We start from the raw sequence: 16,691 nt of genomic DNA on the forward strand, positions 1-16,691 counted from the left end.
CTCTCCGCCGTTAATTCACGTCGATTCACCGGGCATCGAGGCTCTCGGAATAACTCGAGCGTGAAACCTCGTGAAATTCGAGCTTAAATTTCACCCGAAGACCATTCACGTGTCTGCAGCCGATCGACGTGAAATAAGGTTATTGAGATATAATCGCGGCCGGCTGAAGCGAATGCGGAGAATCGTCGGTAGACACGGATGACCGCGAGTAACGAGCACGCGGCCGGACGTGCACCGGATCCCGTACCAACGTTTCGCGTCCAAAGAACAGAGAAATCCACCCGAAAAAGAAACGCGACGCTCGACCGAGTGGGTGGCCCGCGAATATCCAACGCTTTCCTTCGACGTTCCTGCGCGCACGGGCCTACACGGTTTTCAAACTTTCCGACAACTCTTCCTCGTTCGTCTACTTTTTCTCCGCCCGAAGCTGCTCCAACGTCAACCTACCGCGAAAAACGATCGTCCGCGTAACCACCCAAGGACGAATTTTATCCCACCGAGTACCAGTTTCGATAAAAGCGGTTCCAAGCGCGAAGAGTCGAAAGTTCCAGCTTCGAAACGACTCTTCGTTCGTCGAATTTCGTATAAATTTTAACAAACTTCCAGAATAATTGCGTCCAGCCTCTCGGCGCAAATACCTCGTCCGCGCGACGGTACAACGATCCGTTTGAAATCAACGTCCGACGCGAAATCTAATTCGAAGTTCCCGCGAGGATAAACAGGAGCGAAAATTCGTGTTTCTAACGAGTTCTGTCTCGAACCGTGGAACTTTCGAGGACGCTACCCGTACGCGCGTGCACGTACGGACGACGAACCATCTGGAGGCTCGCACCGATCGAGCTACGGTATCGTATCGCGCTCAAATATGTTTTTATCGGAAATGTTTGCTTCGCGCGTATCGATGGCTGTTTAAAAGTAGCAATGGAACTCTCGACGAGTGCGTTCGAACGGTAGCGTACAGAGTTCCATTGGAATCTTCGAATCGGTCGGAAACGATAAAAATGTACGCGGTTGGAATACGCGATGGACGAGACGCTAGGTTGGAAAAGCTCGGGCAGAAATCGCGCGAATATTAACGCGGGTTCTCCTCGGGAGAATCGAATCCGCTGTGCGCGTCTCGCTCGTTCTTCGTGGCTCGTACGCGATTCGCGGACGGAACGAGGAGAAGTTTGGCTCGCGTCCAGCCAGCGCCCAATGAAGTTTCCATTATAACTCGCCGTGGACGAAACGGAATTTCATTCACGAACCACGTACCGGTTCGTCGTCCACGTTACGGTAGTAACGAGTGTACGTGATCGCCATAATACGTACGATTGAACGAATCGTTCCCGGCCCGCCCTTCGAATTAACGAGCACACTCCGATGTCTTTACGATAATTATTATATTTACCGAGTGGTCGCGAATTCTGCGTTACTGGGTCGTTGCCGTTAAATTTTCGCGCCGATTGTTCGATCAATTTACGGCACAGGAACGCGAAACGGTTCGCTGCCTCCTGTCCTCGATGGTACGGGTTCCGCGTTGCTCGTCGATAAATTTCACAATGTTCGGCATTAAGATGCCGATTAAAAATCCGACGTCGAAATCACCGTTGGAGATCGGCTATCCTCCGCTCCCTCGGACACGAAGCTTCGAATGGTCGAATCGACGTAGAAATTAAAAAGACAAGTCCGACCGCTGAAAACGATTGTGTCTCCGTAACCGATTCTCCGCGCGTGAGATTCTTTTCGCGACCGACGCAACTTGGCTCCAAAAACCGTATCGTCGAACTCACGGTTGGAAATCAACGATTATACACTCCCTTGGACACGAAGCTTCGAATCGTCGAATCGACGGAGAGATGGAAAAAAATTAATCAGATTCTCCGCTGCTCGAGAATCGTTTCGCGATCGACGCGACTTGGCTCGAAAAACGCACGAGATGAGCAACGATTTTGCGCTCCCTCGCTCCCTTTGAGTGTACCGTTTCGTTCGGGGTGTCCGGACGCGAAAGATAGACGACACCCGTTTGAAACGGAAATACGAAAACAATCCACGAAGGGGTACAAAACGTTCCTGTCCTAAAACGAAACACGAGCGGCACCGGTTCGCCGAATATTCGCCACCGGGCACGTAGATTCGCGGGAGCGTCAAAGTAACGGCAGCTCGATAAACGAGCGGGTTAGGTCGGCTCGGCGAAACGCATCGTCCAAGGGCAAGGTGAGGCTGGAGGGTCGAAGGGGTAGCACACCGGGAAAGTAAAGAGTACGGGGTAGGGTGGGATCGGGATATCGCAAAGCGACGCGCGCTTTAAGGGAGAAAAAGCTTTTTGCTACGGGGTTGGAGTCCCCGATGCGACCGCGAGTCCGGGTCAGGGGGCGCGTGGGGCGCGAGGGAGGCGAAATCGATTTTAGCCCCACCCGGATGCGATAGACAGGGAGCGGAGGCAGTGCCCTCGATCCTCTCTCGCGCCGGTAGACGTAGCGCCGACGAGAGAGGCCGAGGGACTCGACGCGCAACTGGCTATACCGTGCTTTATAATAAGATACTTTATCGACCACGCGCCGGATAGAAAATCGCGAAATATATCGCTCGTCGGGTGCATCCACCGACACGGTCTATCTTTCGCGGTGGAACTCCCCGGACGCGACCAACTCGAACAACTTCTCGACGCTCCGTCGCCTTAGTACCGTATCGTATCGCGAGGCCACTTTTTTTTTCTTTTTTAACGCGAATTCGGCCTTTTTCGAACGTCGGCCCTCGAGACTCGTCGATCGAAGCTTTGGACACCGAACCGGGTTAAGCACCGACCTCCTCTCTCGTCGATCGTAAGATTACCCTTTTCGTGACTGGAATTTAGAACCGCGTTTTCCCCATGGATCGCGCCGTTCGATCAATTTTCGCGAGCAGTGACCAATTTCGAACTCCTCGACGAAGGAATACACAATAGACGAACTTTTGCTGTTTGTCTAATTTTGTTTCTTTCTTTCTTGTTCGTAGCTTTCGTTTCGCGTTCGCGGATCACGCGACAAAGACGTCGGGCTCGAGACAATCGATTTCCAATGTTCTGGATTTCATCGACCGTGAAACCGAGCACCGACGTTCTCAATTTCGTTGATCGTGAAATTACGCACCGACGCGTAGACTATGAATAATACGCGTACACGCGCTACTGTAACGTTTCGATCGCTGGGGGCGTCGTCTCTCGAGGCACTTTGTTCAGCTACGAACGAAGAAATCCAACGGGCGTTCAAAACTACGAATTATCGAGCTGCCGTGGGATCGTTACCCGAAACCGATCACCCGGATCGATCGAATTTTCATTTTCCAAAGCTACCACCGATATCGACGAGTTCCCGAGAAGGCAAAGTTCAACGCGCGCGTCGAAAAAGAAACTTTCTCGACTGGGTTTCGTACGGACAAATCGACAAGGAGACGATTACTCGCACGAGGCTAGAGAAACCAAACAACGCGAACGACAATCAGAAAGGAACGCCTTGTATCCGAAGCGCGCTCGATGCTCTTCGTTTTCGTAAAAGTGAGCGTACACCGTGAAAAATGTATCGAATGTATCGTATGTTTGAATTGCTCTTTCTCCTCGAGTATTTTCCTACTCTCGCAAAACCACCGAGTCCGTTTACCGATTTTTACCAAAATCATCGAACCGTTTTCAACGTCAACGTAACAGCTCACACGTTCCCTCGATTCCGAGCGCGATTCATTCTGAATATTACGCGACAAGGGCAACGAAATCGAAAGAGTTCGCTCGCGATTTTCGAGCAACGATCGCCCGACATCGAATCGAGACGCTACACTCTGCGCGTTACGTAACTTACGAACCACCCTTGCGCAAAGACTACCTGTACTTTCAAGGCGATACTCCTCCAGCATCGAATCGCTCTCGCTATCGTTTTCGTGTCTTTGGTCCTCTTGAACACGTTACGACACACCCTGTACATCGAACAAAAGTCAACGCACGATCGTCGCCGAATCCATCGACGAACGCGCACGACTTTGCGAATTTGAACGAAAACGTAGCTCTTCTCGACGTTTCTCCGAAAGACGATCCCTCGACGGGTCGCGAACGACGTTACGCGAGAAAATATCGACGAACGGATTTATCGTTAACCCCGGTAACACGTTTGCGCGGCTATTCCTGGGGCAAGTGTTCCCGACGAAACTTAAATAGCCAACTGCAGACACGATTATTGATTCGAAACTGCATCGACCCTCCTTCTACCCTCGCGGTGCTGGCCAATGCACGGTTCTGTTGGCCTACTTTGACTCGGTGGAAACGCGAACGCCCTTACCCCGTCGCTGGCAAGTGGAAATACTGTTCGCTGTTTTGCACGCGAGGAGACGACCGTTCGATGTCCACGGATACCTTATTCCCCGATCAACGAAGAAATACGCGACGTGTCTCGCCCCAGCGACCGAGCCATCTGGAATATCACGAAAATGTTACTTCCCTCGCGCGCCGAGTAACCACTTTCCTTCCGCGAACCATCCAACGATCGAAGAACACAATTTCGCCCTCGAAATATTTCCCATCGGGTAATTAGAATTCTTAACGAAATTTTAACCAGAGAAACGATACTTTGCGCGCCCTCTTAATTCTTCCTACTCTCGTCCAGGTATCGTAGAATCTAAGAAGACACGGTACAGTATTTATTCGTCCGTATTTGTTCGATCGAGTGATCACACTTCGATCGAATAATTGTTCCATGAAATAATAGAAGAGTACGGACGACGATAATTCGTTTTTCGAATCTTCTCGATCCCGTTGAAAGAATAATTCATCGACTGACGGAATGCAACGAGTGCAAGATGCGACTCGCGAGAGTTGCGTTCGCGTTTGACAGCGAGAAAACGTTTACACGTTTCTCAACATCGAGAAAAGTGCGCTCGGTTACGTTCTAGACCGATATTCGAGTTTCCCAGCACGATCCGTGCCCGTCGCGGTTCGAATACCGAAACGTTTTAAAACTCTTTCCATTACGAGAAACCGCGTGTCGATATCATCGACCGTACACCACAGAACAACGGTTTACGTAATAACCGCGGCTCGTATCTCGGAGAACTATTTTACCGGAAACGCAACGATTCCGCGATCGATACCGGGAATAAAAACGACCACGTGGTGGCACGTACCGATACCTGACTCGAACCGGGCCGTATTCCGTACGGTGATAAATATACCTGGACAAAATCTACGAACGATGGCCATCGAGACGGAGACAAACTTTTCCTCGGAAAATAAAGAAGCGCGTATTTTTCACCCGTTTTTGGATCGCGCTCGCGTATTTTTGAGAACTATATTGTAGGAATTTTATTTAAGTGAGTAACGGTGGTTATAGAACAAGGGTGAATAAAGTTCTAGGATATACGTGTATCGAATGATGTAGCAGCGGGAAGAAAATATTAACGAAACACACAATTAATAACTACGCTCACTACGCTGTTCTTTCGCAATTCGAAAGACACTTGGACTATTTTCCAACGACTGCTCTTGATTGCCAATAACTTCCAATGACTGCTAAAGACTGTTCAAACGCTCTTTTTTCGCACCTTGTATCCTCGCACGCATTCATCCCCTTTCGTTCTAATTCTCAATCGCTCGTCTATTCCAAACGCTTCGGATTCTCTCCGTACAACGCGCAATCTCTTTCATTCTCTTGTTACTCCAATATCGCGATTCTTTTCCCGTTTCCACTCGCGGAGAAAGTAAGACTCGTTTGGAAAAAATGCCGAAAACTTCCTCCACACCGATGAGAAGTCCGAAACCGTGTCCGGAAGTCCCGCGAATCTAATCGCGGATCGATTGTCCCTCGAACGATCGTTTGAGAATGTTTCCCCGTATCGTGTTTCGCGCGAGGACAAGAGTAAAGTTACGAGGCTGGTACGCGATTACACCGATCATTCCGCTTTCTCAAATTTGCCTGGGCCGTCCCGGCCGCGAAACGCTCGCGATTCGTCTTAATGAAGGACGATTATCGGGTCTGGCATTGTGCGGACGGTGCTCCGCGTACACGTGCGCGCCGGTACAATCGGCGGTTCTCAAAGACACCTTCTTCGTTGAACCCGATTCACCTGAAAGCCGAGCGGAGCCGCACGTAACTCGCGATACGCGGACGTTTATGCGCGGTACGGTTAGCAGCTTTATCGCGTTGAAAAACGGATGAGAAAAGTTAGCTAGAAACGATCTACGTACCCTGAGCGCGTGTGTGTACACGCGCGCGAGCGAGCGAGCGAGCGCGCGATACCGAGCGGTACCCCGGCGCGCTTCTAATTATCGCTCCGGTATAACGTACAACGTATTATGAAACGGCTCTATAAATATCATCGAAACAGCCCTATTAGCGGCATAATGCAAACTTTCCTGCATAAATTATCGCCGGACGCGAACGGAGAAAGCCACTTACAGCTTAATTCATTTACCGTTTCTAATTACCGTCGTTGAAACGCGGCCGCGCGGCCCCGAAGCTCACCGAGAACCGAGCGAGCGAGCGCAACACTTTTCGCCGATGATCGATTCGTTGCTCGCGTAATTAGCGACAGCTGCGATCGATGTTCCATTCGATCGGTGACGTTTAAATGCGCGCAAAACTGTCCCGATGGACGAGCCGAGTTACCGTCCGTACGACCGAAGCGATCGATGCACGATCGCTAACGGCAGGAGAGCACTGCTCGCGTTTGCTCGATCGAGGAACCAAACCGGAGAGCCAACATTCGATCCCGAAGTTACCTCCGTCTTTTCTCGAAAACGTTTCAACGAACTGGACGACCGGTACGCGATTCCGTAACATCGTTCTTTCGATTCGAGGGTAAATTTTCAAATTCTCGATCCCTCCGGCTGAACGCTCGATACCGGGTTCGAGTCGATAGAGACGGCATCGTCCCAATTTCAACGCCCTAACGCAATTTTCCACTCGACGAAGCAACGAGTCGTCGAATGTTACGCGTCACCAGATGGGAAGCCTCGTCGATGCCGTCGAGCAGGAAACTACGCGCGCCTGAAAACCACCAGCCGTTGGATTCACCCCTTTTTCGAAGCGTCGACGACGGAGTAACGAAGTGGCAATTACGTCAACGCCGTCGACGAAACGGACAACCACCGCGGAAACGACGGGACCCAACGATCCTCGAAATTTCGTATCGCGAGCAACGCCTTCTGCCTCGTTCCCTGGGTTAGAAACGCGGGGGTTGCTCGCCGAACGAAAACCGAAGCCACGAGCGCGAGGCTCGAAGCCCTCCTCCTCTCGACGGAAACAAGAGGAAGCGGAAACCAAAGAAACTGAACGACTTCGGTGAAAGAGTACGCCTTTTTTTTCTTTTTTTTTTTTTTTTCGAACACCGAACGCAATAGGCAAACGGAGGGATACACTACTCGGTGAATCTTTGCGCGGTACATCGAGTCTCTTCCGAACGCGAAAGCATCGGCGCGGAATAATTAGGATCTTCTCTAATTACGACTAGAAAAAAGTCGACGTTTAATTTTTCCTCTCTCTCGAGACGAAAGTACCCACCGTCGATAGAGTTTTGTTCTTTGCCGCGGCGAAAAGTCGAGCGCTTTCGAGTCGAACGACCGAGATCGTATTAAACCGTTCCCTCGGAGGTTCCATTAACTCGAGAATTTTATCAAGGAACAAAAGCCTGTACACCCTCGTCGTTTCTTAAGAGAGAACCGAGTACTCTTTCGACTTAGCCTCCCAGCTGTGGGGAAGAGGAGAATAATAACCGTTTGTCGAGCTCGTAGAACATTCTTCGCCAAGGTCGATCCAAGAGCAACGCATTCGGTGCGTATCGAACAAAATGCCGAACGACCTTGCGCGACTCGTTTTCGTACCTTTTCGTGTAACAACGTTTCGATAACCGTGGAACAACGTCCACTATCATTGAGAAATTTCATTACGACTGTAATCGTGAGTTCCGCGATACTCAAACTGAGTCAACGACGAAACGTACGAGCCGATATCCCGAAGAAGAGGTGAAAAATAAAATCCCCCGTTGAAAAATACGCGTCCCAATTTCCACGATCGCTCCGCGTTCTTGGTCGATCAGCACCGGGCAGTTACCCAACTCGGTGAACGACAAATAAGTTTAATCGTTAAATAAGTTTGTTACGCTATTGTGAGGACCACCGAGCACTCCGATACGACACATAACCCAAACACCAGGATCACCGATAATCAAAAACCATTTATATATACCCCCGTCTGTCGAATAAAGATTCATTCATTGCGCCACCTTATTAGAGTCTAAATCGCTGTTCGTCATCGCGTACTGTTACCGGTAATTACTTCAGTGTATTGTCTACGGAGACATTCGCTAAACGGTAACTTTTGGCGATTACCTCGTAGTAGGTACGAACCCTCTGCACCTAAAGGGAGCCTAAACCTCGTCGAGAGAAAAATACTTCCTTCTTCGTGCAATCTCCGATACGCGTGGACGAAACAACGCGTACCTGTTTCTACGTAGTAGGAAACAAGTCGAGTTACTATTGTTTTAATATCCACTTACGCGAATCGTGAATTAAAGTGTGCGAATGAAACGACTTTAAAGTATAATATTTTTGTTTCGCTACTCAATACTATCCCGTGACACTATCGTAGGCAGAACGAGCAAAGGGAACAGAGCGAGAGACAAGGTGACGTATCGCGTTTACGTCGAAAGCCTAAAACGAGCGCGTCGCGTTGTCCACCCATCTCGATCGTAGCGATTCGATTATCGATTAACTTTCGGTTATCGAGACTGGTTCGTATCGCTCAGAAACGGTTTTTCCGCGGTCCGAGGAACGTCGGTTACCGAGTAATCGCATCGTCGACGGTTAAATCGCGACGGGACACTGTAGTTCGTCGATTCGCGTTCTTCCCCGCGGGTCGTTCGACTCGAAATTCCCGTTCGTTCTGTCCTCTCGCGAGATCCCAGATGTTGTAACACCTGGATGAAAGTAAACAGAGAGTCACCGTGCAGAGGTGGCTCGTGCGCGAACGGCGAGGACCGTGTACCAGCAATGTGGCAAAATTCGAAAGCAACCGTGCCGAGGGAGACCGCAGCTTCCGCGATTCGACCAACAACGCAACAACCTCTCGCGATCGCATCGTGCCGGGGACTTTCTAGAAAACCGATTAGGTCCCGGTTGCCCTGGATACGGGGAACTCTATTACCGAACGAGAACGTTCGGGAAACGAAAAGCAAATTTTTCGCGAGATCGTCGCCGAGCGATATTCACGTCCGCGATGGAAAACCCGAAGAAACGACGTAAATGGGAAATCGAATGGGAACGTGCGAAAAGAAAAGCAAATTTTTCGCGAGATCGTCACCGAGCGATATTTACGTCCGCGATGGAAAACTCGAAGAAACATGAATGGAAAATCGAACAGAAACGTTTGAAAAGAAAAAAAAGAAGAAAAAAGGGAACCAACCGGTGGCACTCGTTCCGCGTCCGTTATCTCGCGTTTTAATCGCACCAAGGCCAAGAGTAAACCTTTGATCGCAAAGCTTCGCCACAAGCGTTATTCGCCGGATTTGTGGCTCGGCCGCGAACGCTCGAAAAAAGAGATCCACGCGTCTCGGAAATCTTCCCCCAACGGTACGCGTTAACGAACCCTCTGCACCCAAAGCGAGCCTAAACCTCGTCGAGAGTAAAATACTTCCTTCTTCCTGCGATCTCCGGTACGCGTGGACGAAACAACGCGTACCTACGTACGTACGCAAGGAGGGACTTCGGTTCGAGAACATTATGCTACATTATACCACATTATGCCACATTATACCGCATTATGCCGCATTATGCTACACTTTCGACGTACATTGCAAAAGAACGCCTCGCAGGCTTCTCTGCCGGTTGCGAGCTGCCTACACCGGCCTCGCAACAACGTTTTTTACCCACGCACGATAACAGTTCTCCGTCACTTATCTACATACGAAGACCTCGGTTCGTCTTCTACTCTGCGAGTTATCCGCCAGCCACGATTCATCGAGCGTCTCTAACCGGCTCGTCGATTCGTCGCGTACGTTGCACGTTGAAATTCGAGACTCGTCTCGATCGGTCGTCCGTTACTTTCTCGCTTTACCGACCTGGGCTTTAAATTCCGATACTCGTCGCACCGGCTCTTAATCGTTCGCGCGATAACTTTAAACACGGATTCGAAGACAGCCTCCGTATCGCGTCGTTGCTCGAATTATCGCGACACGAGGCCGGAACCGTTCGTCTCGATGGTGTTGTTCGTTTCTTAGATTCTTCGAGCGTCCCTTTCGCGTTGAATCGTAAACGTTTCGGATCCACCCTCGTACACGCGCGACGAGGGCGAACAATCGTACGGAGGACGTTGCCTTCGATTATTAGGCAGCAATTTTTCATTCGTCCTCGACCCACGCGACAACGATACGAATAGCCCGTCGCGAGGCGAGTCTCCCCCTCGAAGCTTCGAAAAGGTGGCAAACATCGTCGGCGGAAGCAACGCCGGAGAAAAAAGTCATCGACGGAAATTGAAGAGAAACGTCCGTCCGGCGCGCAAAGTGTCTCCGCGGTCGACAACGTTGGGGGAAAAAGCTAGTCGTCGTGGTCGTCGACGACTTTTGTCCCCGAAGTTTGACAAATGTAACGCGAGCGTTGGAGGAGGGCCGGCACGTCGGGGGCATCGTCCGTTTACCTGTACGCGTGGTCGGTGGACCGCGGTCCACCCCCGTATGGTGATTTTTCCACGGTCGATAAGTCGAGTAACGGTGAGGGGGGGTATGCGAGGGGGGTGGGAGGATCAGGAGTTGCGGAATAGGAGCACGGAAAGTGTGTTCGCGTCCGAGGACACGGTGCGGTACCTTCTTCCGGCGCAGCAGCTTCCAGTCGAAGTGACTCATCCTGTTCGGCTCGTTAGCCTCTCCTTTTATCGTGGTTCGTTTCGCCTCCTCGTCCGCGGCTCCTTTCGTCCTGTTCCCCCGGCTCTCGTGTCACCCGGCCGCTCGATTTATTCCCACGGTGTGCGCACACACGGCCCGGCGTCCTCGTCGTCCAACGCTCGAGAGACCCGGCTGGCTTTCGTTGACGCGACTCGACGAGAAGGTGTACGACGACGACGACGACGAGGACGAGGACGAGGACGACGACGACGACGACGACGACGAAGACGAAGAAGAAGACGAAGAACACGACCGACACGAGACGCTATGGGCTCCGCATTCTCGACACGGCATCCTCGCGATGCCTCCACGTTGAAATCCTCATTGTTCTCCGGTCTCGCGCCCGAGGATACGTGTCCTTGGTATGGACAGCGGCGTCCGCCCACTCGGGATGCACGCGAGCGGCCCGAGCGGGATCCTCCTCGAGCCGAGAGCTCGAGAGCTCGAGAAGTCGCTCGCGAAGATATTCCGCCAAGGCCTTCCGGGTGATTTTTCCTTTTCTGGCTGGGATAGTGGCCGCGTTCGCGTTCGCGTTCGCGTTGCTCGTTTTTCGGGGCGCTGGTCTCGGTTCGTTTCGACGGAGGAGGGACACGTCGCGAGTAGTACGCGTTTCGCGCTGATTTCCGCTCGGTTCACCCCCTGGCCTCGTTCGCTGTTTCACGCGCGACGTACTCCCGTTTCCCGGGGAGGGTCTCGCGCTCACCACCGCCGGACGAAGTATCCATATCGAGGCACGCGTACGCGTTCGATCGTAATCAACGGCGATGACGACGAGGGTGGACGAGGAACGACACACGGACGCGATACGCACTCGCCGTTTATCGCGAACGATCGACGACTCCCGTCGCGCCGGTAGAGAGGATCGACGCGAGACGGCGCACACCCACGACGACGACCGCGACGACCGCGACGACGAGCACGACGAACACGACGACGGCGTCGAGCTCGCGCGACACCTTCCCGTACGTCGCCGCGATGCGTCGAAAGCCAGTCTCGCGGCACGATCCTTTGGCCGCGGACGCGCATAAATCCTCGCGAGCCACCTACTTCCTCTCTCGGCTCCTATACCACCCCCCTCTGGAACCTAACCTCGACCACCACCTCCTCCTCCTCCTCCTCCTCTTCCTCCTCCTTGTTCCCCCCGGCCGGTTGTCCGTTCGCGGAACAAACCACTCGGTTCGCGCACAAACACTCCGAGGAACTCCGTACGGGTGTCTATCGACTGACCCGGTTCGAAGAGAGACGCTGCTCGCGCGAAACAACGACGTTTCACCGGGCGAGGAGAACTCGAAACGATCGCGGACGCGAACGAACGATGGGCCGTAGCCGAACGCGGGACGAGGGTGTCGCAAACCGGTGGATGCAGGGCGGCGTACTGTCAAAATATCTGCCGTTTCCACGGTAGCCGAGAACGACGTGCCGAGGGCTCCGTGAGCGGAGCGGCGCGGCGCGCAGCACGAGCATGCGTGATGACGGCCGGCTCGTCGTGCTCGACGTGCTCGCGGGGGACAATCGAACCGCCTTCCCATCGACTCGAGACCGCTGCCCCACTGAATGAACGTAAACGCGTCCTCGTGCTACAAGCAACCGAGATTTACGCCCCGCGACACGCGTTCCTTAACCAACGGCCACGCACCCGGGAACCGTTCCTCTTCGACAAAGATGGCGGCCCTGGATTCGCGAGCAACCCTCCTCGCCTTGCACCTTCGAGTCGCGCGCCGAGCTGCTCGCAACGATCCCGTCTCGCGATTACCTTTGAGTAGAGTCGATTATCTTACCGGCGACGAATCGTTCAACTCGCGTTCCAGGAATTTTCCAAATTTTTAGCTAGTTTAGATTTTACTCCCACAACCAATGACCCACTTAACGGAGACCGGACCAGTGGACACGCCGGGGGATGGATAACTCTGTTCGCGATCCCTGGATCGATCCCGTGACGAGCGAAAGCTTTTTTACCAGCGAACCCTACGCGTGGAAAGCCTTAAATAATCGAACGGAAGGGATTCTCGGTGACGATTATCCTAGACGCCTGTAATTTTGTAGCGATCCCAAGGGAATAGAAATTACCACCGTAAAGTGTCGTTTTTCATCGGAAAAAAAAAGAAAGAATCCTCTCGTCTTCTTTCTCCGCCGCCAAATTCGTAATTTCGTTCGGGAAAGGAAACACTTTTCAAAAGAAAAAATCGATTTTCCAAGCGTTTAGTGTCCGCCACCAAATTCGTAATTTCGTTCGGGAAAGTGAACACTTTTGAAAAGAAAAAATCGATATTCCGAGCGTCTAGTCTCCGCCGCCAAATTCGTAATTTCGTTCGGGAAAGTGAACACTTTTGAAAAGAAAAAATCGATTTTCCAAGCGTCTAGTCTCTGCCTCCAAATTCGTAATTTCGTTCGGGAAAGTAAACACTTTTCAAAAGAAAAGATCGATTGTCCAAGAGTCTAGTCTCAGTGATGCTTCGAGGAGGGCAAGTAGGCTACGCGAGCGTGTTTACCCGTGTCCCACGTAACGAGGCGCGTTTTCGTATCGATCGTAACGATTGTCGCGCATCGAACGCAATTCCCTCTGTTCGTGTGACGGCGGGACGCTTCGACCGGTTCCTAAGGAGAAATTTCCGGAAATAACGGGGTACGGTAACAGCGACGAAAGGCTCACCGTCGGTGGTGATACGGCAATTTGATCGTCCGTGAAAGAGTCGTTCAATTAACCACGAGGGCCCGGTATGACGAGTCGCGAACCGTCCCGAGCGAACAAGGGATCTAACGAAACACGAGTACCGCGACGTTCCGCCTTCCACCGCGGCTTACCGGCGACATTAAAGACCGTGATTTCATAGTCACGCGACCGGTCACGAGTAGAGGAGTCGTAACCTTTGTGTTCGCCGATGACAATCGTCGCTTTAAATCCGACAAAACGTATTTTCCTCGCCGATATACAACGCAGATACGTCGCCCGCTCACGGGGACAACGTACAATGCCCCGTTAAACCGTAAAATCCTCCCGACGTTGATAAACAATATCGTGGCCTTTGCTCGATAGTTTTACGCCGTGGGAAAGCGTTATCGTGCGATTACACGGATTCTTCGATCGTTCGACCGTTTCGACCCCTTAGAATCGCGTATTCGAGGACCGTTCCGCTCTTCGATAATTCTCCGCCTCGAGTTTTCTCGATCGTTCGACGATCGTTGCACTCGACGCACGTCCGAACGCAGAAGCTTCGATGTTGAAACTCGAACCTTGAAAAACACCGATCGCTCGAACTGCTCGACAATTATCGCCATAATTGTAAACCATCCTCTGATCCTTCCTCCGGTTCTATCCTTCCATTTATCGTTCCACGCTTCTATCCGAGAACTTCCACTGTAGATGGAATTCGTCCCGTTCAATATCGATCGGTTCTTCGAAGTGAGTTTTTCGGAGCCCGAGTCGTCTACTCGGTTCTAATTTGCAGCGGCGAAACCACGTCGTGATCGTTCCCAGTCACGTCGCTTTACCGAAAACACCGCGATTAATTCTTATTTCGATCGCGTTATCGAATCCAATCTCCACGTAGCACGGTGCACCGACCGTATTCGTACCGCGCTCACGAAAGCTGTTCCAATAGCTTCCTCAAACTCACATTTCAACAATGGAGATTAATTCATACTCCTTTCAGTGCAAATCGGACCTTCAATCTCCTGTTACCCGGACCGCGGCCACTGTGCTTCCCCCACTACGAATTTCGTCTCTCGTAACTTCTAGCGGGACGATTCAATAAGAATGTTTCCGTACCTTATGGAAATGAAACGTCCTTCCACCTTTCTCTCTCTGTTGGAACGAATGCAACAATGATCCTAAGTGTGCCAGATCTCGATAGAGAATTGTCGATTGTCAGTTTTAAGGACTGTCTCCATATTGGCGCGGAAAGGTCAACGCTTTGGCTATTTTTCTTTTAGGTTTTTTTCTATTCAGTTCCAAATCGAGAGTCACGAAGACCACACGACCGTTCACGTCAAGGCATATCACTGTATACTTGTTTCTTCGGACTTTGGATTCTCATATGTACAAAAACTATACTACTAGATACGCGAATCCTTGCATATTATAATAAACTACATATTACAATCTGAACTTTGCAACACTCTCCACTTCGATATTTCGCGTTTTCGCGCATCCGTATTTCTACACTCTTCTCTCCGTTTGTGCTCGTTACGGTGGATAAGGTCGGTGCGTAACGAAAAAATGTGTGTCGGCGCTACCCACGCTTGCCACCAGAGGGAAAACTGACCACAGACCGTTTCTCGCAAGTGTCCCGTATCTGCTCCGATCGGTATATATACGGTCCCTTACCGATCTCCCAATGTCCCGGCGTATAAGGCAGGGCCTGCTAGATTGCATTACCGATGAGTCCACTAGCTAGGCCCGGGATGAAACGCTCTACCTTCTCCTTTTCCACCTTCGACACATTTAGTGCCGCCAAAAATGTAACGAATTTTCAACGCTCGTGCAAGAATCCCTCGAGTACGAAACGGTCGTAAAAACGACGACCAGGCGTGTCTGTGTGTGTTGTTGGTTTCTTCGCGAAAGCTATTGCTGCGAGCGAGAGGGAATTTATCGTCGAAAATCGAAATCGCGAAATATCAAAGAAACTCGCGGAGGTGAAAATGGATAAAGTTTCGCCCCGTGATATGTAGGCTTTTCACTCGGCGTGCGATCACGCGAAGCAATTCGCGCGCGAGATGAAAGTGCGAGAAACGAGTGCCCGACGCGGATTTGCGAGATAATAATATAACTGCGACGAACACGGCACCCGATAAATAATTCCGTTTCGTTTCGTCGGGCAGCTTCGACGATTCGTAGAAGGTAAAACCGTCGCAATTAACCAAACCAAAACCAACAATAATAATGATCGATCGTTTCCTTGTTGTTTCGCGTTACAATGGACGGTCGAGAAGAAACCCGAGCGCAACGAACGAACGCGCAACGAAAATCTGCAAGTCCAAAGAGTCAAGCGACGCTGTCGATAAAATTTTTACGTAACGGGACGTCGTAAGGTTTGAAAACCGATTACCATTTCTCCGTAACGAAACGGTGAGCAACTTGAACGCTCAACGGAGTATTTCGAACCTTCGACTTTTCACTCGTGTGTTTCACGTTTCTCCGTACTCCTCGAGCGCTCCTCGCGTGCGTGGATTTTTCGTCGCGTTGTCAAAGTTCCAAAGAATTCCCCCCGTGCTCCGCACGGAAAACGATACTCGAAAACTCAGCAATGTTCGGTTACCGTTACTCGACACCGATACGGGGAAATTGCGCGCGCGCATAAAATTGCAATGCAACTTTACCCGCCGAGGCGACTGGCGCCATCTATCGCGGCGGGTCCGCACCAGGCTGGCTTCTTCCGCGTTTCATCAACAATGCAGGCTCGATCGTGATAGAGCAACGGGGGCCACCGGAATGCCGGGCCGACTAACGAGAAAGTCATCGCGAATTTGCATGCTAATCGGGCCACGTTATCCCGCTTACCTCGACGCCGACCGAACAATATCGCCAACGATTCCTCCGTACCGACTTCCTGCATACGGAAACGCGCCTTACGCGCCAATTAACCGAACCGATTTACTTTTGCACCGATTTGAGCAAACGTCTACCCGAAACGAGAAAATCGGTTTCTTCTTTTCAAAAGTGTTTACTTCCCCGAACGAAATTACGAATTCGACGGTGGAGAAAGAAGACCAGAGGATTCTTTTCTTTTTCGACGATAAACGACACTTTACGGTGGTAATTTATTTTCCCTTGGGATCGGTACGAAGTTACAGTCTAGATTAATCGTCTACGAGGAACC

The 16,691-nt window shown here is 51.3% G+C and overlaps 1 protein-coding gene across 7 annotated transcripts in view; it reads right to left on the reverse strand.

Moving 5' to 3' along the window:
• LOC143148316 (uncharacterized) overlaps positions 1-16,691 on the reverse strand; it is a 360,338-nt gene that overhangs the window by 323,033 nt on the left and 20,614 nt on the right. The window contains exon 1 of one of the 7 annotated variants that reach the window (XM_076314558.1): positions 10,798-10,960. The exons of the other annotated variants lie outside the window; for them this stretch is intronic. Coding sequence (XP_076170673.1) covers positions 10,798-10,836 — 39 coding nt within the window. The 5' untranslated portion in view covers positions 10,837-10,960. Of the gene's footprint in view, positions 1-10,797; positions 10,961-16,691 lie in introns of those variants that run through there. 7 annotated transcript variants of the gene reach the window in all.

The sequence above is a fragment of the Ptiloglossa arizonensis genome, chromosome 6 (assembly GCF_051014685.1).
Source record: "Ptiloglossa arizonensis isolate GNS036 chromosome 6, iyPtiAriz1_principal, whole genome shotgun sequence".
In the NCBI taxonomy this organism is placed as follows: domain Eukaryota; kingdom Metazoa; phylum Arthropoda; class Insecta; order Hymenoptera; family Colletidae; genus Ptiloglossa; species Ptiloglossa arizonensis.